General features: G+C 48.7%; 1 protein-coding gene across 1 annotated transcript in view; it reads left to right on the top strand.

Moving 5' to 3' along the window:
• The window catches only part of TENM4 (teneurin transmembrane protein 4), a 472,851-nt gene that overhangs the window by 361,265 nt on the left and 84,169 nt on the right, over window positions 1-27,417 (top strand). Inside the window, exons 14-16 of the mRNA XM_044450236.1 lie at window positions 1,134-1,319; window positions 12,634-12,660; window positions 25,081-25,227. Coding sequence (XP_044306171.1) covers window positions 1,134-1,319; window positions 12,634-12,660; window positions 25,081-25,227 — 360 coding nt within the window. The remainder of the gene's footprint in view (window positions 1-1,133; window positions 1,320-12,633; window positions 12,661-25,080; window positions 25,228-27,417) is intronic.

Genomic DNA, 27,417 nt, shown 5'->3' with positions numbered 1-27,417 from the left:
AAAGATGACAGTGTTGGAGAGATCCTCCGTTAATAGGGGCCACCACTGAGAAGCCCCTTTCCTTTGCTGCCATCATCCAAGCCCCCAAGTGGAGGCACTTCCTATTTACAATTTGAATGCTAAATTAAAAACAAACAGATAGGTGGCCTTCTCATACCTGTGGAATTGCTCCAGGCAAAACTGGAAGGCTTGTGCATAGGCTGCTTTATCGGAAGGATTTGGGCTGGGCTCTGTTGTATTAAGGAGGAGAGTAGGATAAACTACGTAAGGCTGAATATCAGTCACGCCCAGTGTCGGTACAAGATGAGCAAGGGTGAATCCTACCTCGCACAGGCACATGTCTCTCTTGCCACCAAACTCTTTAATGCTGTCTTCTAGGAAGACAATGATACTACGGAAAGTATCGGTAATGCTATGAGAAGTTAAGGTGGCACCGTGACAAGCTGTTTGCACGTGCCAGGGATATCCTAGGACCACTGAATGAGGGCGTTCCCCCACTTGGGCCCCACACCTGCTGCCCCTTTCAGCTTCCTGCATCAGAAGAAGGGCAGCCATCCCCATAGCCAAAACGCCTTTCCACTGGCGGCTTGTGTATCTCGGCGAAAAGGCAAGATTTCAAAGCTCCTCAAAACACTCGCGAGAAATAAAGCGCCCTTTGTGAACACTGACAACAGCGAGGACAAAAGAGCGACGCGCCATAAGCCCCGGTTCCTAACCAGAGGGCTAACAAGCTGCAAATAGACTTTGCTGGCAACACTTAACTTTATTTTTGGGCGATTTAGCCCCTCATTGTTTTCACACTTAACCAGTTTTTAATTAAAAAGTGACTTTAGCGTGATGGTGTTAGAATTAGATTAGATTGAATCCAGGTTCAATCGCTGGCCGACTTGGCCAATTCATGTCCATCTCCTCTTTCTGTAATCTGCTTATTAGATTCTTATTGTCAGAAAGGATTAGTGTTATGAGCCGTAGGAATTCCTTTCATTTCCCCATCAGGCGAGGTGGTGGAGTGTTAACTCCTTTCTCATAACAATAACATTCTGGATTTCTCCTCCCCCCCCCCCGCCCTCCCCTTCCCCCCTTTGCCCCTCATCTGCCCTCCCTCGGCCCCTGTCCTGTCTTCTCTCGTGCAGAGATCTGTGCCGCGGACTGCGGAGGGCACGGCGTGTGTGTCGGAGGCGCCTGCCGCTGCGAGGAGGGCTGGATGGGAGCGGCCTGTGACCAGCGCGCCTGCCACCCCCGCTGCAACGAGCATGGGACGTGCCGTGACGGCAAGTGCGAATGCAGTCCGGGCTGGAACGGAGAGCATTGCACCATTGGTAGGAGACTCTCTCGTTGAAAAGGAGCGAGCGGCAGGGGGTGGCGGGAAGGGTGGCCAGGAGCATGCTGAATCGAGCGGGCGTGACTGTACTGTAGCATGCACATCTCTTCTTATGTCCCTGGATTTTCATGTTCCGGTGTCATGCATTTTCATGTGGCTGTCCTCCTTCCACACCCCGGAATTCCCAATGTCCTTCCATGTGGCAATAGGAGCACATTCACACTAATTCACTTGAAGGCCAGGGCCATGGATAACTTCCATTTACCCTCCATAAGTACAGCATCTGAAGAACATCCACCTTCTTTTCAAGGGAAAGCAAGCGTCTAGTCCTCATGGTTGTAAAGGTGGGCTTTAGTATGTGTGGGGAAGTATCCGGTGAGATCAAACCAGCCCAGGTGTGGAGCGGGGTCTGGGTGGCTCACAACTGCAAGGTCAGGCCCCAGTTCCGTTCCCCACCATGGGGAGAAGCAACATAGTATGCAGAGCAGGTCAATATTAGCATCAGCTACTCGGGTTGCGAGATGCAGTCGTGCTGGTCCTGAATTGGGTTTGAATTTTGGGGATTGCAATTTTGTATTGCTTGTTTTAGCCACAGGCCTGCACGATTCGTAGCTCGCTTGGCACTTCTCTGTTTTTGCAGTCCCAGACACAAACAGGCATTTTATTTAAGTCAAGAAACAAAATGTCACAGAAAAATGTAGCTGACACGTTAACAATGAAAACTGAAATTTCCCTGTAGATTTTTGGAAGGCTGGGATAGGGGAGCAGCAAACCCGGTTCGACGTTGCCATCCGCTTGAAATCAAACACAGCAAGATATATTGAAAGGCTGTCTCTCCTCACCTCTGGAGACGGCTGAAACATATTTAGAACATAAAAATAGGTGAAGGGAGAAATGTCAAATTGTCTTTGAGAATTCACTTCCTTTCCCCATTTCTCTCAGTGTTTAGCCTTTAGCTTTTGGACCCGAGTTGAGGAGCAGCCCTGCTCCGCTTGCGTTTCTCACCCCACCACTTTGCATTCACAGCAAAACGCACAAATGGAGAGAAAATTGGGGGTGCCCCCACCCCCACCCTGCAGAATTTCTGCACTTGAGCCGCTCCAGTAGACGTTCAGCGTGCCGCCTTTTTTGTCCTGTTATGACTTGGGGTCGAACGAGGTCGGCAGTGGTGACACGGGCCAGCTCAAAGGTTTGGGGACCCTCAAGCAGGACCCCCTCGATAGGCACCCCCTCTGTGAGGCTGCCTGCTCACTGCCTCTCAGCTCCTCATCCTCTCTCTTGCTCGCTGGACGGACAGAAAGCCCGGGCACGAGCGAGCCATGGCTTCTGCTCCTGCTCCTGGTTTTGCTCTTTCTCACCACCATCCTGGCTGTCGGGAGGCAGGATCCCCCTTGTCTCTTTCAAAACAACAGACCGTTGTTTGGCAAAAGCTCCTTAGTTCCAAGGTACATCCAGCAAATTATAGCCAGGAAAGAGTCTCTGAGCATGCACAGAGCTGTTTATGGAACCCAAACTGGAAGAACCCTCCTTCTGAGTAACCCTAGGCTCCTGGGAGGGCCCTTCTAGATGCAGGCCAGCCTCTTGACTGTATGCAGCCTCTGTGGCTGGCTAGCCCTTCTCTCCCATGTGGGAGGAGGCTGTTGGGAGCTACTGCCTTCTCCAGAGGCAGCATCCTGCATGCGCCAGTTGCGGAGGACCTGGGCAGGAAGAGGTCTTGCACCCGCCTGCTGGAGGCATCCTGTGGGCAGCTGGTTTGCCCCTGTGTATACAGGGTGCTGGACTGGATGGATGGACCTTGGGTCTGATCCAGCAGGGCTGTTCTTACGTCCCAACGCTGTATCAAGGATCAGACCGTGCTCCCCTGGCCCCTCTCCCACGTCCCCACAAGCATGTGCCAGGAACAGTCGCCTCTTCCATTCCCGGGTTCCTCTGTCAGTTCCTCCCTCCCTCCCTCCCTCTGCCGGGGTGGACCCTTGGCAAGTGCCTGGGGATGCCAGCCGTGAACTACAACCTGGACAGGAGAACCAGGCTGGGGGGTTTTTAACGTCTGCTCCATTCCTGCTTAAAGTGAGGGGAAGGGTGTCTGTTTACTGTAAGGCTCCGTCTACACGGATGAGGAAAACTGAAAGCTCTCCTAGATTGAGGCTAGTTAACCTTGGCCCTGCTTTCTTACTTATTTATTTATGCAGGTATTTATATCCCACCTGTACCTGCCACATGCTTCCCTAGGTGGCTTACAGCCACATATTAAACCTATTAAAACAACACATTGAACATATATACAAATAACAACATGTTAAAACCTATTAAAACAGTTAAAAGATTAAAACATTAATATAACAATAATGTGGAATGGCCTCCAACATTCATAGGGCTAAATATTTTTGAAAAAATTAAAGGCATGTATTCGCCTGGTGCTTAAAGGAAACAAAGATGGCGCCAGGTGAATTTCCCTAGGGAGGGTGTTCCAGAGATGGGGAGTAGAAAAGGCTCTTGGTTGCTGCCCCTCTTGCCTCCCTGCGGGGTGGTTCTCGCAGAAGGGCCTCCTGCGCTGATCTTAGGGGGCGGGTAGGTAGATCTGGGTGCAGACGGTCCTTCAGATGTTGCTCACTTTGTGCTTCCTTCCGGTGTTGGCGCCATGCCAAGGGGAAAGGAGCTGGTAACACGGGACAGAAATGTGGAAGAGGGACGTGGGTGGTCCTCTTCACCCCTGCACTTCGCTGTGACATGGCTCCACCTGTACAGTTCCTGCACGCTTAGGCCGCAAGCTTCCCTGCGTGCCATCTCTCCGTCACATGCAAACCCATCGCTTTCGATCCTGGCTCTGAAATGGCGTGGCCGCCCGTGGCTTGCCCCAACTTTCTTTTATCCCCTATGTATGCTAACGTTGCCTGCCGGGGCCCGTTTGCAGCGGGCGCTCCCTGATCGGGCGCCCAGGAGCATCCCTGCAGTTGCCTTCCTGTCTTCCCCTTCCTTGCATCAGACACCCTCCACCCCCTGAGCACAAGAGCGGCTTGTGAAGCCACGGAGAAGTCAGATGGAATGACGACGGGTCTGTTGAGTCACTGGGCTGCACGGACGAGCCCTTCCTCTCCGCTCGGTGCTGGTCCTCCAGACGATGTGACCCTGGTGGTGGAAGGGCCAGCTGGGGAAGAGTCCAGCATCCCAAACTGGGGCCACTGTGACTGCACAGCTGCATTCCCATGTGCAGGCTCTAGTTCACATAGACCCTGAGACGGAATTATTTGGCGTCCCAGCAGTGACCCCCAAACCCCTCACATGAGGCATGGAAAGGAACCTAGAAACAGAGCGAGTCAGAAGGGGCCTCCCGGGCCATCTAGTCTGACCCCCGGCTCAGGCTGGCTCTGCTCGTGACGTGCCTACCATGTGCATGTGCAGCCTATCCTTGAACACCCTCGCCAATGGGGCTTCAACCACTGGAAGCCCACGGAAGCCCATTTCATACCCCAGAGGTCCTGTCAGGAAGTACTTCCTGGCATCCACACTTAATCTTGGTTCCTGGAGCTTTGCTCCATTGGGATGCATCCTGCCCTCCACTGCAGGGGGAAAAGGTCTCTACCCAACTCTGTGTGACATCCCCTCACATACCTGTATGTCGCCAACAGATCCCCTCTGAGTCTCCTCTTCTCCAGGCTGAAGAGACCCAGTTCCCTCAGTCTCGCCTCATACGGCATCCCCTGCAAACCGGCCACCAACCCTGTGGCCCTACGCTGCACTGACTCTAACCTGGCTATATCCTTCCTGTAATGAGGGGCCCAAAACTGAACGCAGTACTCCAGTTGCGGGCGCGCCAGAGTCGTATAGAGTGGCAGTAACACCTCTCTCGATCTAGAAGCCACACTTCTGGCTATGCAGCCAAGGGTGGCGTTCGCCCTCTTGACCACCGCATCACACGGCTGACTCATGTTCAGCCTGCAGTCGACCAGCACCCCGAGGTCCCTTTCACAAGTGCTGCTCTCCAGCCACTTGTCCCCTAACCTGCACTTATGACACCCATTCCTATGCCCCAAGTGCAAGACCTTGCACTTATCCACACTGAACGCCATCCTGTTGTCTCCTGCCCACTTCCATAGTCTGTCCAGATCCTTTTGGGTCTGGAGTACCTGCTCCTCAGTTGTGGCCACTGCTCCAGTTTTAGTGTCGTCTGTGAATTTGATCAGCACGCTGGTCACCCCCTCGTCCAGGTCATTGATGAAAATTTTGAACAGGAACGGTCTCAGGACAAGAACCGGGGGAGGGGGTGCCTTCCTCAGGGTCACAGCTGCCCCCCAGCAGGGAGAAAAACAGGCATGCCAAGCAGTGGGAGGGGGGAGGCTGGACCAAGGATTTATGTGATTCCTATCAGTGTCCTGGATGCGCCCACCTTCCCTCCCATCTCTGGCATGTTATCTAGGCAGGAGAAAGCAGACATCCCATAAAAATCAGGATTCAAGGCCTGGGAAGGCCTTGTTCAGAGCAGGGGGTGCATATAAGCTTTCAGGTGTGGAGGCTGCCAGGGCATCAAGAGCAGGGGCCGGGGAACCGCGTCCTTGGTGATACTGGAGTGGTACAAGCATGCAGTCTGGAGCCCCCACCTCTGCCGTACCTGCCCCGAAACCCATCTCCAGCTTGCATAGCTTGCTCCAAGGCTGAATTGTGCTACGGTTACATCCAGATCAAGTGCTTGTGTTTGGTTCATCCTCTGCTGATGGTTTCTTTTGTCTGTTTTACTTGGATTTATGATCACACAAGATCGCCTTGTCCCGCCTACAGCCCCTCAGCCCTTGCTTCTTTCTAGCAGTCTGCACCCACTTAGGCTAATTTCTGTTTTATTTAGATGGGATTTTCTACCACTTTTAAAGACTTACGCCCATTTTCACAGTGGGCGGAAATGGAAATGTTTATGCAGCCCTTCAGTCTGGCCATTCTTCTCCTCGTTCTCCTGCATCATTATAATGCCGCCTTCTCCTTTCCTTTAAAGGTGATTTAGTTCTTGCACTGTTTCACCAGCCTGTCTGTTCTGCTTAGATGGCCCATTTAATCACTCTTATTTTCCCCTGCTAATCTGTTTTAGCAGAACCTTAAATCAGCAATTCATCGCCTCGAAACTAGTTACTTTGTGAACCCATCTGTGGGTGTTTCCCTTTTTTCCCTTTTCATGCACTTTTTGCAAGACTGCACCTGATGTGTTGGTTTGACTGGATGCAATTGGAGACGTTCACACTCTGCTAGGCAAGAAAGGTTTTTGTTTAAAGGCAGAGAGTCTGTTAGGAGGAACAGAAATGGTCTCGGTGGACACAAATGGTCTGATGTACATTGTGGGGGCCATTCAGAGAGAGGGAGTCACCCCAATATCAGGAGGCCTCTGCCACTACTCCCCCTTTCTTACTGTTCCTTCTCCTCTTCTTCTCCTCTCTTCTTCTCTCTCCTCCTCCTCCTCCTCTCTTCTTCTTCTTCTTTTTTTGGTGGAAAAGCAGTAAGAGGAGCTGTGATCTCCACGCCTGTAAAAATCCAAGGAGGAAGAAGGGAGAGGTATCTCCCTACCCTTGTGTCCCACAGCAGCCCTTCTGTAGAGAACTGGCAGGAACCTTTTCGAGTCCGGAGAGCATGGATATCGGGCGCCAACATTATCCCCATGTAAACCCGCTTGGGCCTTCCCAGAGAGCCACTTCCATTAGATGGTCAAAGCACATCAAGTGCTTTCCTGAAAGGCACCGTGGAGCTCCTGGTTGGAAAACGGCAAGCCCTACCCTGGAAAACGGCATTCCAGGCTGCCTTTCCCGCTAAGGAAAAGCCCCACACGAATGCCTTCCTTTTCTGATCACGAGCCCTCCGTGCTGCCTCGCTTTGGAAGCAAAGCGTTTCTTTGCTTTTTAAAAACAAAAGCCAGTCTTACTAAGGGAGAAGGGTTGCTTGTTAGTCTGTTTTTGAGGAAAGCAGTGGGAGGAATGAAAGGAAGAGCTGGGTGGGATGCAAGCCCCATTTCCCCCCAAGCCCCACTGAAATGGGGTACAACCTGCGCCAGCCAGAGGCGGGCTTTTCACATGCCAGGACTGAGCCGTTTGTGCTGCCCCATTCGAATTCTTCGACCTGTGCTTGGAGCCGCGCTCCGTCAGGACTATGGGAGAAGCTGGTGTCAGTCCAGGGTTAAGAGAAGGATTCTTCCCAGTGAGTTGCTTTTGCGGCATTTCTCCTGCAGTATATCTGGCAGTACGCAGGTGGCACAGCAGGTTAAACCACTGAGCCACTGGGCTGTTGATCAGAAGATTGGCAGTTCATATGCACGCGAGGAGGTTATCCTCCACTGTTTTGTCCCAGCTCTCGCTTACTTAGCAATTTGAAGGCATGCGAATGTGAGTAGATAAATAGGTACCACTTCAGTGGGAAAGGTAACAACGTTCGGTGTTTAGTCATGCCGGCCACGTGACCATGGAAGCCTCTTTGGACCAATACTGGCTCTTCGACTTGCAAACAGAGATGAGCACCGGCCCCAGAGTCAGACACGCACGCATGTGCGGGGGACCTTCACCTTACCTTTACACCGACAGTGCCAAGAGACCCTCCTTTGAATCCCGCATTGACCCTCCACCCACTGGCCCTGCAGAATATTTGTCCGTACACTCATGTCCACCCCAAGGCAAATAAATGTACTGCAGGGTAGCAGTGTGGGCCATCATACGGGTGCAGGAGTTCTTCCGAATGGATAAAAGGTTACACGTTTCCAGCAGGGTCTGCTGTATTGGCACAGATGAAAGGACATTGGTGGGGAACGCCATCGTGTGTGGCTTCATCTCCCTCATCCTGATGTGATTCCCCTGCATGCACACCTGCATCGTTGTGGGCAATGTGTCTTGCGCATCTCACCTCCCTGCCTGCTTTAGCCCCGAAACATGTGAGAACCTCCCCGCAGCTGAAGCTTAAATCCCTCCCTGTAATCGACAGGTGCCCAGGTACCATGGCTAGGAGCAGCTTGCATGAGCGAAGGAAGGCAGCTTCTCCTAATGTAGGTCTCACCGCCAAGAGGCACTTCTTCAGTTCCATCCTTTCAGGCCATGCAGGAGGTACATCTTGAGACCATCTTGGGGAAAACTCACGGGAGTTTGTCTTGATTTTTCCCAAGATGAAGCTGCTAGTACCTGGGTGGAAGAAGATGTTATGCCAGCGAAGGTGTGTGAGCACCTCCGTCTGCCTTCTCCTCTAGTCATGGTAGGAAGCACCATTATATGAGATCATCAGGGCCTCCCGCCACTGCTCCGGTCCTGGTTGTCACCTGCAGGAGCGCGCAAGCAAATGCTCAGCCCGTCACGTCCACGCATGTTTTGTTATCCTCACGCACTCTCTTTTCAGGGTCCCAAATCTGTTGAAGCTGATTGGGCAGAAATGACTCTTAAACACAAGAGTAACCTTCCCAGTTCTGTGCCCCAGCTAGGGTACTGGCTGCACCTGAAGACGGCGCCAAAGCAGCTGTCCCCAACCTGGAGTTCTCCAGGTGTGTCAGATGCATCCAGAGGGTGCCCAGATGGGAAGGCTGATTTAAAAGGACCTCGGATGGCTCTGCGGCAGTCAGGACGACCAGTGGCGCTTGGCCCCCACAGCCAAATGTTCCAGGTTCACACGGGGTATATGTCTAGATAACGGGTAACCCAAGATGCTTGTCTAGAAGGCAGACCACCGGTCTTGGCCAGCGGGGCTCTTTGGATCATTATGGGAAGCAAGGAAGGAAATGGGGGTTGGCTGCTTTGAGCACCAGCTTCTGAATCATGCTCTCCGCCTCCGGCCAGCATTCGCTTGGTGAGCCCTGGTCTCAAGCCGGCCCCCGGGAAGCATGCCGGAATGCAGGCCCGCTTCTGGGCCATGTGGTGGCCCAGAGGCCCAGCCAGACCTCAGTCCCCATTCAGACACACCACAAATCGCTGCTGCTTTTTTTCACTATGCAGGGCTGGCTAGCCATGCAGAGTAGAATGGGGTGTGTTTTCACAAGGTGGAGTTCAGCTTCCAGGCTTTAAAAGTGTCGGCAGATCCAGACATAAAAACTGCTATCTGCTTCTTTTGTTTCATTTCTATATCACCCCATAGCCAAAGCCTTCTGAGCAGTTCACAAAGATAAAGGCCACAATACAAGATAATAAAAACAATTCGTGCAACTTTTAATATGATTTGCACAGTTACAAAAATCAGTAACTGATTTGTTACTGTAAAATACCAAACATGCTGGAAGCAGCCGACCTGAATGCCTTTTCATGCACCATGAAATGTGTGTTAGTCCAGGATAGTCAACCTGGCACGGAAAAGAGGACAGTGATGGTACCAGGCGAACTTCAGTGGGGGACAGCTTTCCATAAAGGGGGCCATCACCAAGCAGGCCTTCCCATTGCCACCTTCCAAGCCTCTGTCAAACTTGAAGGCCTTTGCTTGCTGATCATCATGTCCAAAGACATATTGCAGTCCTGAGCCATATGCTAATGGGACGGCAACGGCTAAACCATGTTTGGGAGCCAGTATAACTGCAGCTAATGATCATATTAATCATTGCTGAGACTTTCTGCTGCACAAGCCATTCTTAAAACGGTTCTACGTTAATATTCCATCCCACCTGTTGTTCCCAGTGCTCCAAGCTACACAGACGCATGGGGCTCTACTTGGATTGTACTACTTCAAGGCCTGCAAATAGGAGAATCACATAGATGAATTCCAACCCTCTTGTTGTGGTTGTTCTAGTTTGGATTGATTTGATTTCTAACCCGTCCACCCACCCTGCATCCTACCCAAACTGGGAAGCTTGAAAAACAAAACAAGCAAGCAAACCTCCTGCACTAAGAAAGCCAGCAAGTGAGGAAGCAGGTGATGTGCTGGTTTTCTATATGCAAGGGTTTTTATTTCATTTTTTTAATGAACCCTTTCACCTTCAGCCTAAATTCAAACCACGCAGCAAGAATTGCACCATGTGAGTTTGGTGACTGTGTGGCTTGGCTCTTAACGTTGCAGAAAGATGGCAGCTTCTCCAAAAACTAAGGCAGGTAGATGATTTCTATACCAACCCACAGCTGAAGCTCTCTGGGTGGCTTACACAGTCTATAAAAAGATAATAAAAATACACTAAAAATATCATAAAATCAGAAAAATACAAAGGTGAGAACAGTAAAAATAGATAATAAAAATGGACAATAACAAAATAGTGCTTGGCGAACACCTGGCAAGCAAACCCCTGGGTGGCTGAGTAAGTCTTTAAAAGCCTCAGAAGAGGGCTGTCTTAACCTGGCACTGAAAAGATGACAGATTTGGTGCCAGCCGGGCTGCAGTGAAGAGATCATTCTAAAGATGAGCGGCCTCCCAAAGAAAGCCCTCCCCCTTGTGGCCACCCTCGGGGCACACAGAAGGCCCCAAGGGTTGAGCATCGCATCGGGGCAGATCGCGGCTGGGAGCGGTGCTCCAACGGGTATTGCGGTCCTGAGCCATGCAAGGCTTTATAGGCTGAAACCAGCACCTTGAATTGGGCCCAGAAGCAGGCATGCAGCCAATGCAAGCGGACCAGAACTGGTCTTAGAGGTTTGGACCTCCAGGTCCCAGTTACTGATCTGGCTACCGCATTCTGCACCAGCTTCTGCACTATCTTCAAGGGCAGCCCCACGTAGAATGCACTGCGGCAATCCAGTTTAGAGATTACTAGAGCATAGCCTGTCGCTGTCCAGAGAGGGGCATGGCTGGGACACCAGCTGGAGCTGGGAGAAAGGCACCTGAGCCCCCCCGGCCCCCCAAGCCATTTTTTTCCCCGGAAGAGACAACCTGGGAATTGCACCCAGGCCCTCTGCATTGAGTGCAATTGAATACGCTGAACTACCAGGAGCTGAGGTTGCCCCACTCTGGAGCCAAAGCTTAGCAATCAATTTCTTCTCCTCGCTTACAAATATGCATCTTGTGCTTTCATTTACCCGTTAGACATACTGGAGTCTACACTCCAAAGGGGGAAAAAACAAAGCAAAAATTCTTTGGAAGGTTGTGACCTTTCTATTTGGGTGGTCTTCCCAAGCCAATGCAGGAGGAGAAAGAAGGTGGGGGGAGACATGGAAAATACAAGGAATCATCTGAAAGCCAGACTGAGAGGAGCGTGGGAATGGTGCCCAAGCTGGAGAGGCATTGCTCCCCAGTCCTCGTCCAACAACGTTATAAATAAGAGAAACGCACTTGGCAGCAAGAGCGCAAATGAGAGCTCTGCTGAAAATCAGCCCCACCCCTCCAGCGCCAAGCCCTTCTCCCCCCTCCTGAAGTTATTGACTGCTATAAAGAGAAGGAGCTGTTCACACACAGCCCTGTGAGCCAAGCTGCCTGCGCTTTTATATTTTTGCCAGTCTCTCTCTCTCCCTCACCTTAAGCCAGCCACTCAAAGTCCCTTTTCTTCTGCCGAGCCCCTTCATATCTTCATTGGACTTGGCCTTTCCCTTTCGGGAGGTTAATTCGCGGTCCCAAAAGAGTTGGTTGAAGCATGAGCATCGCTGCATCGCTACCATCATGCAAATTTAGGAACAAGCTCTTGCAAACACCCCTGGCTACCCAGACAAGAGACCCTACACGGCCTACAGAACACCCTTTGCTCCATTATAAGTTAGTCTTCTGGCTGCTGTCATTTGTTTCCTTCTCAGTGTACATGCTGCTTTTCCACCACACAAGTCTGGAATGCCAACCTGCTTGGCCCTGGGGAACACCATCAGCCTCCGGACACCTTTCCGCTCACCTACAACTCACACATACCACCTGCGAACACACACTTAGTCTGTAGCCTTCTTGGAGAGAGAAGGGATCTCCCTTCTCCTTCAATTATTCCATAAATTGTCACGGACGTGAATGGGACCGTGTGGACAAGTAATGGAAGTGGAAAAGCTTTTGCAGTGGATTGGAGAGAGGTTGCCACAGGCAGGAAAAGCCCCCCAGGACCTAGAATGGTTGCCCCTAGAATGTGCTTGCTGTAAACAAGTAATGGGGCACCAGTAATGGGACAGTCTATAAACGCTTTAAAGAAATTAGTAAATGCCCTGCCCTTTAGCCATGCCTCCTTTTTCTCCCTGCACCCGAGAGAGATAAGTAGACTTTTCTCATTCTGGGGCTGAGGAACCGCTTTGGCTGCACCGCCTTTCCCTCTGCCCTGAGTAAAGGCTCGCTGGGCCATCGCCGCTGCCCCTTCCTTCTCACCCTCCTCTCCCACCCTGCCCTCGGCTTCCTTCCCTTCGCCTCTGTTTCGCCTGCACCATCTCGTACTAAGCCTGATGCACTTTATTCGGTCAATCCTTCTTTACATGTCCTGTCTTTTATCTCCCAAGCTCACTATCTGGATAAGGTAGTGAAAGGTACGGTGGTCTTCCTTCCTCTTTCCCCACCCCCACGTTTGTCTTTGTGTTTGAAAGCTCGCTGAAGCACTCGCAACCCCACACTCCCCGACAGTGTCGGACCAGGTTACATCTTGCCTCCACGGTCGCGGCGCTCTCGCCTAAAGCCTGACAAGGCCGGCTTTGCAGGGAAATGTATTTGCGGCAGCATCTGCTGTCAGCGAGCGGTAGCTTCGTATCGGCCTGTCCTCTCCATTCCACCTTTCATTCCATCTAGCCAGGTTCCTCGAGAGGAAAAGTAATTTTAGCTGCAGTCGCCACAGCAATGGTTTTTAAAATAATGATAAATGTATGACCCAAGAAGACAAGGTGAGTGTGACCGTACGAAGACTCCTTGTTTCTAGATAAAAATGAGTCATCCGGACCCTGGGCTGTGTTTTGTGAGGAAATGCAGCAGGGCGTTTCTCCAAATGGGCGACTGGTGGGTAGGATTGGCATCTAGCAACCGGAAGCTGGGATTCCTGGATGACCGGATGGCTGTGATTGGGGCTGCAAGAAAGCATGGTCTTTCATCCTGTTGTTTATACAAATGCGCTAATTAACACTAATAGCAGGAGGTATGTCAAAGGAGTGCCCAAGGGCATCGCTGCACTCACAGCTGGGAGACACCCACCCAGTGGTGCCGTTTGTATGAACCAGCTAAATTCAAGCCAAGATTGCAAAAAGCTAACTGCAAAAGCTTGGTATGTTTTAAGCACATTTATTGTAGCTCTTTTTGGGAGGTGGGCGCATCCTTGAACTGGAGCTGCAAAATTCCCTTTTGATCCATTTAAATGTTGCCTCGGATTAATCAGGAAACAAGTCGTTTGATTTTTGTTGTTGTCGTTTATATTATAAGTTGTAAAATCTGCAGATGGCAAGTTTTGGCATGGAAGAGGTATTCCTGCCCTTCCTCCTGGGTGACAGAGAAAGGGGAAGGGCTCTTACAGAATGATTCCTGCCGCAACTCTTGTGTCCCATCCAGAAACAAAGTATGTTGCTTTTTTCTGCTTTAGAGCCACCGTTTTTCTTCCAGTAATGCAAATTTAATTAACTAAGACTCGTATGATTAATTAACCAAGGTTTCTTTAACCAGGCATGTCACAGCCACCGGTTTTCCAAGTGAAGGGATATGAGGCTTGGGTGGCTGAAAAGCTCCCAGTCCACTGTACATAGAATATAGTCCTGGCATGGCCGGCCCAGCATGTAGGTGGCTATATATGTTTTGTTACTTTTATTTTAAATATATAGTATTCTTTTTACAGCAAACTTGTTTCTACTACCACAGTTAATTTTCTTAAATTCCTATTCTACCCAATAGCCAAAGTTCTCTTGGTGGATTGCAGCAGCTCATAAAACAATACAATAAAATACCACAAACCTTTTCCAAAATAGGACAAGTTAAAAACAAAATAACAAAGGATGGAGAGTAGACCTATAAAATGCCTGTGATGGGTATTCCCCTCAAGCCCTTGAATAACTTTGTAACTGTCCTGGCATAAAGGGCCATCTTAACGTGGTCCAGAAGGATAAGTAGGACGGCACCACATGGGCCTCATTGGGCAGGTCATTGCCTAGATAGGGGCCACCACCAAGAAGGCTCTCCCTGTGGTTGCTGCCCTCTGAGCCTCATGCAGAGTTGGCACTCCAAGGAAGGCCCAGGATGTTGAGTAGTTTATCAGGTAGATTGTGGTTGAGAGAGGTGTTCTGTCCCAAGTCACATACGGCTGTATAGGCTAAAACTAGCACCTCGAGTCAAGCTTGCAGGCGTATGAGCAGCTAGGGATATGTGAGGGATCCGTTTGGGGGTTGGATTCCATCACAGTCCCTAGGCTTGGCTCCCCAGACTCCAGTCCACCCTGCCGTGGTCCTGAGTCCGAGCCCGGAGAGTACGCCCAGTGTCCATGGGACATGCAGCAGGATTCAAGCCCCACATGCTGCACAAGCGACATCCCATGACGTGGATGTGGTGTCCCCAGGGTGGAGCCCCACGTGACTGCCCTCCAAGCAGCATCACTTTTCCATGCCGTGAAAGAAGGCTACTGGCTGCCCAGCCTTCCTTCTGCAAGCATCCGTGGGCATTCCCTCAGCTCAGCTTTCTTTCTGAGGCCAGGCTGAGCACAAGAGGAAGTCCATGAATGCTAGAGGAACAGATCCCGCCCCAACCCTGCACGCTACTAATGCAAGTAGGGCAGAACTGCTCTTATATGTTCAGAGCTACTAGTCCGGGTTGCCGGTCTGGCTGTTTCATGTTGCGCAAGCTGCAGCTGCTGAGCAGTCTTCAAGGGCAGCTCCATGCTGAGTGCATTGCAGCAGTCTATCTTAGAGACTACTAGCGTGTAGGTTACTGAAACCAGCCTTTCTCTGTCCAGGTAAGGGCATAGCTGGGCCACCAGCCAAAGCTAGTAGAAGCCTCAAGGGACAAAGTGCTTCAAGGAGAACCCCCAAGCAACCAACCTGCTTTTTCGTGGGAAGTGCAACCCTGTCTGGTCAGAGGAACCAGCTATTAACAGCATCGCAGTCTTGTCCAACTTAGGCTCCAGTTTGTTAGTCCTTGTCCAGTCTGTGGCTGCAGCCAGGCACCAGTTTAGCACATTCAGAGCCGCCCCTGATGGAGATGAGGGGAAAAACCCCATAGCGTTTCATGTCAACAGTGCTCCAGAACTCCAGAGGAGCCTGCCCAGTGGTTTCATGTAGACGTTAAATAATATGGAGGCAGGCCGAACAGACCCCTGAGGAACCCGCCCTGCAGAGGCTGAGCAGTACTGTCCAAGCACCACCTTCTGGAGCTGAGCATCTAAGTAGGAGCAGAACCATTACAGTGCAGTATTCCCCACACTCCCAGATCAGGCAGTTGCTCCAGAAGGAAACCATGGTTGATGTCCTCAAACGCCGCTGAGGGATCTACAGCTATCAACAGCGTCACATGCCTTGTCTTTCTCTTAGCATAGGTTTCCACACAGGACAGCCAAAGCCATTTCTGTGCCAGAACTTAGTCTGGACCCTGACTGAAATGGATCCAGGTAATTATTCTCCTGCGGGGATACCTGGAGCCGATCGACTGCCATCCACTTAAGAACCATGCCCAGAAAAGGACCATTTGCTATGGACCTAAAGTTACTAAAATCATCCGGCTCCAGAGAGAATGTGTTGAGCTCTCACCACTGCCTCTTCTGGGGGGCAAGGGACTGTTCCCTTTCATAAGGAGAGAGGATCGCTTCCCAGGACCAGCTGGTGGTTACCTCCTTGCTGGCTTTTTTAATCCAGGAGGAACAAGGATCCAGCATGGAAGTGGTTGAATGCTCCTGTCCAAACAGCTTCTCGGATGTGATGGTGATGATGCCCTTGAGCTGTAGCAACGGAAGGTCATCCAATAAAACAGGACCACCTCATTCAGCTGCTAAAATGAAAGTCAGAGTCCTAGCAAATTCAAGATTTTTTTTTTTCCCTCTGGGAAGCACAGAGCAAATATATGATAGAGGGCTTCAGATGAGTCTAGGATGTCCAGCATGTAATAGGCTTGGAATGACCCTAAAAAATTACCTGGGTGACAAATGTAAGGCCGAAGAGAGGCAGTGAGATACTGTCTCTGAGCAGCCCTCATTACCTCTAAGCACACCTGACTGTGGGCACGTACCAAGGTTTGATAGCATCCACAGCAGCGTTGCCTCATCTTTCCTCCTCACTCACTGCTTCAGCGCTTGCGGCTCTGTGTTTCTCCTCTGAGCCGCACACACTGCTCAGCTTTCCCTTGCTGGAGAGGAGGTCCAGCCCCCTGAGCATTTTGGTCAACATTTTCCCTCCGTGCGGTGCCAAGAATCCTTTTTTCCACTGGTACCTCCACTGCTGCTTCCTCTCTTTTTGATGTGCATAGACCAAAACGAATCTCATCCCGATCACCATATGAGAAACATTGGCTTGTAACCAAACTTGGGGCCACTGGCACAAATCAAAGTGGAAAGTCACATTTCAAATAAATCCATCTGCGTTATGCGAGATTCAGGCCTCGATGCTTTTAGGCGAGGTTTTGTTTTCAGCCTTCCAAACCGCACACTTGCTACGATGCCTTACCAAAAAGAGCCACCCGGTTGTGCAAGCATCACCCTCCTCTTTCAAGGCCCTCCGGGGTTGAAGCTGCACTTTATTAATTTAATTTATGAAATTATAGCTGTAATGGGGAAATTGACTTTGTTTAAAAAAAGCTGGAAACTGTTACGTGCCATATCAGAACGTGCAGCTAATTATATGCATTGGCCACAGGCCTTCTGCTTTCTTGGCATGTCTGACAAGCTGACGATAAATTTGACGGAGTTGGACACACACGCCCATATGAAATTGTAGTGGTGCGACTATACACAGTTGTGAAGTCTATGGAGGGAGGGGGGAGCATTATTTCTCCTCTTAAAAAAAATGGGATGTCATGCCATTCCATTAAAGTGGATGCCTCTTTTAGCCATATTTCAGCAAGAAGGTAAAGTGCCTGGATGCAAAACAGAGCCTTCTGCAGACACCAGTACTCCCATGGGGGCAGCTTTTGCCGCCCATCAGACTTGTTGCTTTTCCTTTTAACTTTTTGCTCTGTAGGGTAATAATTATAGTTTCACACTGGGGTGCTGCAAACAAAAAAATGCTCCACAGTGCCATCTTTTTTGGGGGGGGGTCAGAAGGGGGGCTTTATTTTTCACAGCTCAGCTCCCACCTCTGCCCTGCAAGACCCTCCCAAACTTCCAGATGCGCCCACTGATGTAGACCCCTCCCCCATATTAATAGTAGGGCTACCCTGTGAATCAGTGCTTATTTATTTATATCCCACTTATCCCCAAAGTTTAGGAATCCCAACCGGAGCTTGTGTCTGAGTAAGCATGGTTAGAATTCTGCTTCTCATTGATTAATTGATGAAATGGATATGTTACACACCTTTTACTTGATTAGAAAGATACCCCTCTTGATTAATTAGGTGGCATAATCAGCAGTCCCTTCCCACAGCCTGAGGTAGCATGCAATGCTCATAACTTTCCCATCAAACATAGAATTCGCAAGGCAGTAACCAGTCCTAGCACAAACTCATTTTTCTGTGTCCTGAATGATAAAACCTCTGGCTTAAGAGAGCTGCATCCTTGGTGTGAGAGGCAAGGGCAGGTCTCTCCTGGGGGAATTCTTCCTGATACTCAAGGAAGATCCAGTCCATCTTGTTGCTGGGCCTTTGGTTTTCCCAGCAGCTTTCATTCCAGGGTTGCTTGGATTGGCTTTGAAGGTCTCTTGCTTCTCTGTCTTTTGGAGTTTCCATGGCTCAGTCACCAGCTGAAAACCAGAAACTAATTGCACCGCGCATGTAACCACAACATAAGGCCAACTAATGGATCGCCTCCTGCATTTCACCAGTTCATTGTGGTCGACGGCATCCTCTCAGTGGCTGCAAACCTCCAGAGCAAACCTTTGAACTGGGATCCCCGTGCAGCCTCTCTTGGGCGCCTGTAAAGTCGAGCAGGACCTCAGAGAGATGGCCAGACTGACCAGTCCTAAAGAATTAACACAGCTAGTTGCTTTTGGAAGCCACTTACTCTCTCAAAAACCCAAAAGAACGCTTATTACTTGTATGCCAAATCATTAAGGCTTCAGAATGGCTTCCTGTTGAATGAATTGGCTCCTGAATTGCCAGATATTCTGTTAAGAAAAACTCTTATGCTAGATCAAGGAATAAGAAGCTCCCTCTGTTGCTGCTTATGGAGCTGGAGTGATCTCAATTCTTGCAAAGAATAGAAAGGTCACGGGTAGGTGATACGATACAGTACAGTTGGTATGACACATTTCAAGATCAGTCCCGGCTTCTACCTTTCATCTCCATGTGGGAGGTGGTGGGGGTGTTAAATCTGAAGGTGACGTAGGAACGCCCAGTGGGAAAGGGAGCAGGCAGTGAGAGACAATTAAAACGTGGTATGTCCATGCCCCATTTTCCTTGAGATAGAGAATGTGAGGCAGCAAACGTTTCCACTTTCTGTCTCTCCGCCTGCACCCCACCTTCTCCCTTATGAGTTCTACTAAATTAATAATAATATCTGCTTTATCTTCTTTAGATTGCCCTTGCAAGCCAGGGGCTGAAAACGGTAGATTATGCTCCTTAATGTTTGATGCAGGTTAATGTGACCTTATTTAAGAGGCATCTTACCAGAACAGAGAAATCCAGGTTGTTTGAACTCAGCAGATTTCTGGTCCAGTTCTCATCCAGTAATGGATCTTCTTCCTACTTCGGTCTCTTCAGATGAGTTTCAGTTCACACGTTTTTAGCTACAAATGAAATTTTGTGCAAACAACCACATGAAAACCACGTGGCTCTAGCATGATTGGTGCAGAAGTGGCTGATTTGCACACGTCCTGATTTGTAAAATTGCCGTTTTTACAAAGCACCCAGTTCTGCACATGTGTTAGAGCCATGTGGTTTCCATGTGCTTATTTGCACAAATTTCATTAGCGGTTTAAATGCGTGCAAACCACAGTCTGCCTTGGAGATGGCAGTCTGTGAGCTGGCTTGCTTCACGCTACAGTGCAGAGTTGAGGGGGGCAAACTTTAAAATCTGTCAGACATGCGCCCATTGGATCCCTCGTGGATCCCTACTTGCTGTGAACCTTTGCATTAATGGTAGAGCATGGAGAAATCAGCACTAGCTGCAAATTCCATCTTGCATAATTCTGAGTTGTGTAGGTAAAATGCATGATTTGACATGAACATTGCTCAGGTTGCTTATGTGGTCTTAATTATTAGCATATTTTTGGTTAAAATCTCATCAGCCATTCTGATCTTAGTTGCAAAGATGTATTGGTTTTGTTCCACTCTTAATCCAAACCAGCAAAACTCTCTTGCAGGCATATATATCTACACCAGATTTGGAGTGGTTTAATACTCATTTTCTCCCTCCAGAGAACTGGGAAGTATGGGAACTGTAGTTGATAAAGCTGGGGAATGAGAACAACAAAGCCAAACTCTCAATCCCCTCACCAGACTACATTCCCCAGGGTTCTTTAGGGCAAAGACTACCAGGGCTTTGAACATGACCACACTGGCTAAGAGGTAGTTTCTGTTACCTCCACATAGCCAGAAAGTCCTCTGAACCTGTCTGCACAGATTTGTGAGAGTAAGCACATTATATATGTAGCATTTCCTATACGTAACCCAAATTAGGGCTTCATCACTCACTTTGTCCTTCTTGTCAGCAGACCAAAGCAGATTGAAAATAGATAGGAACTTTATTCCCTGCCGTAAGCATGAGCTGAGTGAGTGACCGGTCACCATGCAAATACTGGACTGTGCAGGCAGGTTGAAAAAAAAAGAATGCAGCCAATTCAGTCCACCTCTTCTGTTCTCACACTGATAATTGTAGAACATACACCTTCGAATCAAGGTGGCAAGCGAAAAAAAACTTTTTTCGGTCTAAGCATGCAGTGCTTTGCACCCAAATCCTTCCCTGCCCCCCAGTCATTCAGCATCCCCACAGCTGTCCTGCAATTTTTTAAAAAACTCTTTTTAGCAATAACTCAGATTTGTGTTTCTCATGAACAGTCCCAGGTGGTGTGATCAGGTTCTCCACTTCCTGTGGGTTTTGGCAGTCCAGCGACTCAGTATGCTGAGAACCAAAAGGTGTAATCTCCAGGGATATACATTACTGCACCTGTTTTGGATGTGCAGCACTTGGTCTCTTGCAGTTGTTCTGAAATCAAGGGTCTGTGTTAGGACTGCCATCGGCACCTAGAACGTTCCACAGGTGGTCCCCAAAACCACAGTGAAATTACTGTGAAGCCATGCTGGTGACCCTGATCTTCCCTGGCGATTCCCGCCGCTGGAGAGGAAGCCTGCTTGTCAGTTGAGGTTCCCAACTGAAAAGCAGCTTGCCTTTTTGGCAATGCAAACAACTACAGTGGAAGCTTTGAAGAAACTTCTGGCTACGTGAATGGTTTGTCTCCATCCATGTGTGTGAGCACCGAGGAACCTGCTGCTGGATTGCCGCTTCTAGCATCACCATTGGCTGTCCTGGCTGGGGCTGATGGGAGTTGCCATCCAGCAGTACCTGGGGGACCACACACTTGGCTTGGCTCAACAGCAGCTGCAGAGGGCGGAGTTTTAATTAAGAAAGCGCTTGGGGGCCCCTGCTCACATGTGGCTGGCTTTCATGACCATTTCCAGATGTAGTCTTGTCTTTTAGGGTGCAAATCTGTGTATGTTTAAAGGCCTACGGTTCCCAGCATTTCACAGCCAGCTGGAAGCTTTTACATGGCCTTCATATCAAAGCACTCTTTGCATTCCCCTGTCTAAGCAACCATGGAGATAGTGGCCTTCGTACCAGTAAAGATCCCCATCAAATGGGAGGAGTCTTAAGTGAAGATGTCTCCATAAAGAGCAGGCAGTCCAGGCTCGTGCCCATGAGTGCAACAAGAAGCTCGGGGGCTTGGAAGGGGAAGGCTGCAGCTCAGGTGTGGAACTCCTGCTTTGCACGAAGAAGGCTGCAGTTTCCATCCCCAGCATCTACAGGTAGGGCCTGGAAAGGCTCCTTCTTGAAACCCTGGAGAGCTTCAGTGAGACAGACCCGTCATCTGAGTTAATATAAGCCACTTTTCAAAGGCTGGTCTCTCAGTGATAACTGGTTGTGTTCTTCACAATGGTGGCTATGATGCCCTTCTGGAATATCTTCCTTCCCCACCAAAATCTGATGAGGAAAACAGCAATGCCCCCTTCCCTTCCCTTTCCTTCTTTTCCTTTATGTAAAAGGAGGGCAAGGAAGGAAATAGATTAACTCCTCTTCTGCCCTGTATTCCTTCAACATCCAACCCCAAACTCTAGATAAAATCTCAATTAGAGATACGACTTCTGCAGAAAGAGTCTTTTGAGGGATATATGACTGGGACTAATTAAAGAGTTTTAATTGCCCAAATCATTAGCAATAGATTATTCTGGCTACTGGTCTTGAGAAATTGCAAGGTATTGGCTTGCTCTCTCTTGAGCAAACCATCCTGATGGGCAGGGGGAAGTGCCACTGTGTGTATGGAGCAAATTTGCTTCCAGATTGCTCACCATTTCTTCCAGAATGTCCTGCAAGAAGTATATGTGGAAAGACCATCATGACCACATCCTTTCCGTACATACATACTTGCCCAACATTCAGCCACAGAGTCTTCTCAAGTGCTGAATCCTCTTCCGTTGCTTCTTTGCATACCAGAGGAGATCAGAAGCACAGGCTTCCAGGTTTACACTAACTGTAGGTCATTCCTTTGACCAGCAAGTACAAATTGTGGATAGTTTAAAGTCTGATTTATTGAACGGAGCCAAGATCAAACCACAGTTCAAATGTAATGATGAAGATGCAATTAGCTTAAACCTGGAGGGAGGTACTTGCAATCTCATCTGGCAAATGCCAGAGGATGATAGAAGAGGGGGCATTCATGCCCGAGGCTTAAGCAAAATTATTTGCCTAATGCTACAGGATGATTTCTAGATCAAATCAAACCAGAACTTCCCCTAGAAGTAAAAATGACAGCGCTGAGGCTGACGTACTTTGGGCACATCATGAGAAGGCGAAATTCCCTGGAGAAGACAATCATGCTGGGAAAGTTGAAGGCAGTGGAATTAAAGGAAGGCCAGCTATGAGATGGAGGGACTCCTTCACAGAGGGTGCCGCCATCCAGAATTACAAGAGCTGACCAGGACTTTCATACATACAGACCTGATGTGCTGTCAGGCCATCTTCAATCTATGGCAAAGCTATGAACCCTCCAAAATGCTCCATCCATGACAGCCATGCCTAAATTCAGGGCTGTGGCTTCCCTGATGGAGCCCCTCCATCTCTTACTTGGCCTTCCTGTGTTTCTTCGGCCTGCAACTTTCCCTAACATGATTGTCTTCTCCAGAGAGTCTTGCCTTCTCATGCTGGGTCCATTGTGGGAGATGCAGGGGATCATAATGTTTTTGGTATTGGTGTTCCAGGAACTGTTACGCTTTGGGAACACAAAAATGGTCATTCTGATCCATAAGCTACCATGCTGATGTTCTTGGAAACAGTTTATAGAGACATTAGGACAACTGTTGGACCTTCCAGTGAACCGCACATGGGTAAGATGTAGCCTTGCCATTGAGTTACCCTTTCCATGGCAAAAGGGAGTTTGAGAGCCCCTAAAAGGCAGTGTGGTGAGCAGTCAGAATGCTGGGCTGGGTCTCAGGAACTCCAGGATCTAGTCCCTGCTCAGCCATGAAGTTCAGTGCATGACTTGGGCCAGTCTTTGATGCTCAACCTACCCTGCCACCCTGGGCTGTTTTGAGGATAAAGTAGAGAGGAGAAGGAGAGTTATGGATTCCCCACAAGAAGAAAGGCGGTAAATATGATTAATGAATGATTAAAGGGAGAGTGTTTGCTGAGTGCCAAGTGATGCTGGGAAGTCATCACCAGCACTTCTGACACCTATGGAAAGTAGTTACAGGCACCGAAGTCAACCTGTGTTGAATTTTTCCTCCATATTTGCGCACATTTGATCTTCAAGTCTGATGAAGGTTTGAGTCCAAATCATAGTCATGTTCAGAAAAGTTTTAAAAATTGAGCTGAGAGTCAGCTCAGGACTCTCATTCCTAGAATCTCAAGGAAGGTCTAGGTAACAACCCTAATAGTCTCGATGTTTACATGGCAAAAAATGCAGATTTTTTTTTCTGTCTAGACATGGCTAGGATTGTGCCTGAAATGGGTTTTTTAAAAAATCGAATTGCAGAAGCATGCAAGGGGGATATAGTCAGGCACAACCCAGTGAATTCCATCCATACTGATAATGAATAGAATCCCTGTAGGTTATTATACTGAGAGCCACTCTTAAAATGTGTTTGTGGAGAGGTGTTTTTACTTTGCTTTTTTGAAGATTTAAACTTTGGCCCTCATAAGCTCAGGAGATGTTCGTAGTTCTGGACAGACAGGAGCAGAAAAATGCCATTGTCATTGCTTGATGGAAATGGGCCAAAAGGTGAGGAACCTGTTAAAATTATGAACCTTCTTCTGAAGATAAGATTTCAGAACTGGGAATGAAAGAGTAGAGGAGAGCAGATCAATACATAATTTAGGAAGGGTGTAATCCCGTGTGTGACCACCATCATCATCGTCGTCATTATTTATTGCATTGTATTTACATTCTGCCTTTTTCCTCCTGCGAGGAACACAAGATGGCTTACGTAGTCCTCCACTCCATTTTATCGCCACCACAACAATCCTGTGAGGGAGGTTAGCCTGAGAGGCAGTGACTGGCTCAAAGTCATGCAGTAAGCTTAATGGCCGAGTCGGGTCTAGAACCAGGATCTCCCAGTCCAACATTCAGACCACCACACCACACCAGCTTAGACGGAGGAGGTCCTACAAGATTCCCCAAGCAGCACCCTGGAAAGGAGATGGGGGTACAGGGGAGTGATTGTTCTTTAAATGTACTAAACTCTTTTTATTTCTCAAGATATACTCGAAAATATATACTTCTTTAAAAAGATACAATATTGTTGATGAAGTTGCTTATAGAGGATAAAACTGGAAATCACTGAAAGCAAAACAATTGTGCTGAACAAGATAGAGGCTGCAGAAATCGATTCACTTTTCATTCATTTCAGAAGAAAAGGAATTTGTATGTGTATTTATTAATGGAAATCTATCCAAATTTGGGGGGAGTCAGAAAAATTGCTGTATATTTGTTTCAGGATACAACCTTTCTGTATTGGTAGAACTGTAATAATGGTTCCATATGGAAATGAGAGAAAGAGTATTTAACCTGGAGAGTTGCAATGTGGATGCCTATCAAAGCATTCACAGGTCTGGCTCAGATGTTTGCATGAAAAGGTCAACCTGGGCTAAGCGGTTGTGTGAAATGGCCTTTGGGCACCATGAGAAGCGTTCCCTTTCAGCAAAAAAGCAGAGGGCACATGCCATCTGGGGACGGATAATTTTGATGGTGTCTCTCCTGGATGTGTGCTGATAATTGTGCAAAACAAATTGCTGTGAACAAGAACAAAATTGTGTCAATTTGCCCCAGAAACCAAACTGTGGATGATTTTAGTTTGTTCGTTAGCTTTGCATTCCAAGAACATCGTGCTTTTTAAGAAACGCACGCGTTTTGAGAAAGTCATGCATTTTTCCCTTACACATGTTGCAGTCCCAAGTTCAGGAATTTTCTCAAATGCACATTATCTCGTGCTTGCTCATGGGATCACCAGTGAGATGTTCTCAAGCGGTTTGTGAGCTGAAGCAGAATGATCATACCTCTAAAACTCCCCGGCCAAGGGCACTGCCAGCCTGCTTGCTGAGCACAGCGGGTGGGTGCCCCTTCTCGGCACTCCGTGTTGGTTTCCTAATGCCTTCTTGGTGTCATGGAACTTGTTTCTTCCTTTTGCCCTTCCAGAGGGATGCCCTGGCTTGTGTAACGGCAACGGCCGGTGCACACTGGACATGAATGGCTGGCACTGTGTCTGCCAGATGGGATGGCGAGGAGCAGGCTGCGACACTTCCATGGAGACGGCATGTGGTGACGGGAAAGACAATGACGGAGGTAGGGCCCTGATTGGCACAGTCTGCGCTTGCACAGAGCTCCTCGGAGGCTGGGGAATCCCTGGATTTTTATTTTTTTATTCATTTATTCGATTTATATCCTGCCCTTTTCCTACAAAGGGCTCAAGGCAGCTTACATCCTCCTCCTCCATCTTATCCCCACAACAACAGCTCTGTGGGGAGGGTTGGGCTGAGAGTCTGTGACTGGCCCAAAGTCACCCAGTGGGCTCCATGGCTGAGCGGGGACTCGAACCCGGATTGCCTGAGTCCCTTAACAACTGCACCACACTGCCTCTCTCAGCTTGGATGTTCCCGAGCTCTGAGCTTCAATCATTGCTTTCCCTTGAAGCCACCCTGGCAGTTTTGGGGTGGGGGGTGCCGAGATCTGAAGATTATAGGCTCGGTCCCAAGCAGTTCAAGCAGGAGTGTGGAATCTCTTCCAGCCAAGGTCCAAATTCCATTTCGGATGACATTCGGGGGCTGCATTCCAGGGTCAGCTGGACCAAAGACAGAGGGTGCAATGGCAAAGGTTTTGGCCCATTTTATTTATTTATTTACTTGGACCATTGATGTTGTTTACTTATTTTAGGTCTTTGTATGCCATTCCAATTCCTAAAAAATTCTCTGGGCCACTTACAGAGAACGAACTAAAAAAACAGAGCTTACGTTTACTAAGTAATTTTAGCTTACTTCCAGCGACCAGAGCCCAGGTAAAGGGGATGGGTCCTCGGGCCCTATCGGGACGGGAAGCAGGCCCAATTTCATTTCCAGGCTGTAGGTTCTGCACCCAACAGTTAAAGCTTCTTGTTAAGTCTGGGAGAGCTGTCCCCAGTCCAAGGAGCCGGTACTGAACTGCATGGGCCAATGATTCTCTTCAGCACCGGCTTCGTACGCTCACGCGTTGTTAGCCTTATTATAAAACAGGTACCTTTCATGCAGTGTCACAGATTCAGTCCCTGGTATCATGGAAGGGCCCCAGGTAAGTGGATAAAACAAATCAATGAATGCATTCCTTAAATTCATTTTAATACTGTCCAGTAGATAAGGCTCTCTGGGCGGTTAACAAATATTACACAAAGGTTAAGCACAAACATAAGCATTAATTTAAAAGGGAAAACCCATAATTGCAATATTTATTTTATTATTTATTAAAAGCTTTTGCATGCCATCTTATTATACAAGATCTCAGGCCGGCTTACAATATTTAAAACAACAATTAAAACAACAGTTTCAATAAATAATAAAACAGAACAAAACAATAAATCACAAAACAAACAGAGCAACTTAAACTTAAAAATATTAAATTTTAAAATACTGTTTAAATAAAAAGGTTTTGACCTGGCACCGAAAAGAGTATAAACTTGGCACCAGGTGCATCAATAGCTGTGATTCAGCACAGAAACAAACAGCGGCACAGAATAAAATGGGATACATAAGCACAAAGTTAAGCAGTGAGATGGCTAAAATGCTGGGGAAATAAAAAGGACTTCGGCTGGCAAAAAAGAGAATGCAGAATAGGTGCACCTCCTATGGGAGCTCATTCCAAAACTGGAGTGCCAGAACCAAAAAGACCCTTCTCGGGGTAGATACTACCTCGTTTCCTTTGGAAGGGGATCCCAGAGAAGGACCCGTAACGATGGCCGCTGTGTATGACATAGAGGAGGGAAGCCGCTTAGTGGCAGCCACACAGGGCTGCGTGAACCCTGCGTGTGCCGTCCAGGAGCTCAGACTTGTAGCTGCAGGAAAGCCTGTGGAGCTGAGCCTAGCAAATCGCATGGATTCCTGCCCCCAGAGGGGTTCTGCGCACATCCCTAAACCAGACAGGACCAGGCTGGAGAGCTCTGGCCATACGGCGGATAGAAAGAAAGAGGAGAGGAGGTGGAGTAGTGGTGTGAGTCCATGCAAGGCAGCCTTCCCCGTTGTACATGTTGGCTGGGGATGATGGGAATTGCAGGCCTACACATTGGGGGAGGCTTGTGCAGAAAGCTCATGTAAGGCAGCTGTTCAGCAAAGGAAGAGGCTAGACAAACTTAGATGAAGTCCCCCCACCCCTCGTCCGCATGAACCTGAAAGGGCCCAAGGCAGCTCTCCCTCTGCCAAATGTTTATGAAGAGGAAGTCCGTTTCTTTCCTTCATGCTGCTTCCCAAGAAAATCAATCCCTCTCTCTCTCTCTCTCTCTCTCTCTCTCTC

Source organism: Varanus komodoensis, unplaced genomic scaffold (assembly GCF_004798865.1).
Source record: "Varanus komodoensis strain SLA01 unplaced genomic scaffold, ASM479886v1 scaffold63, whole genome shotgun sequence".
NCBI classification, from domain to species: domain Eukaryota; kingdom Metazoa; phylum Chordata; class Lepidosauria; order Squamata; family Varanidae; genus Varanus; species Varanus komodoensis.
This window is presented reverse-complemented; position numbering and strand designations above follow the sequence as displayed.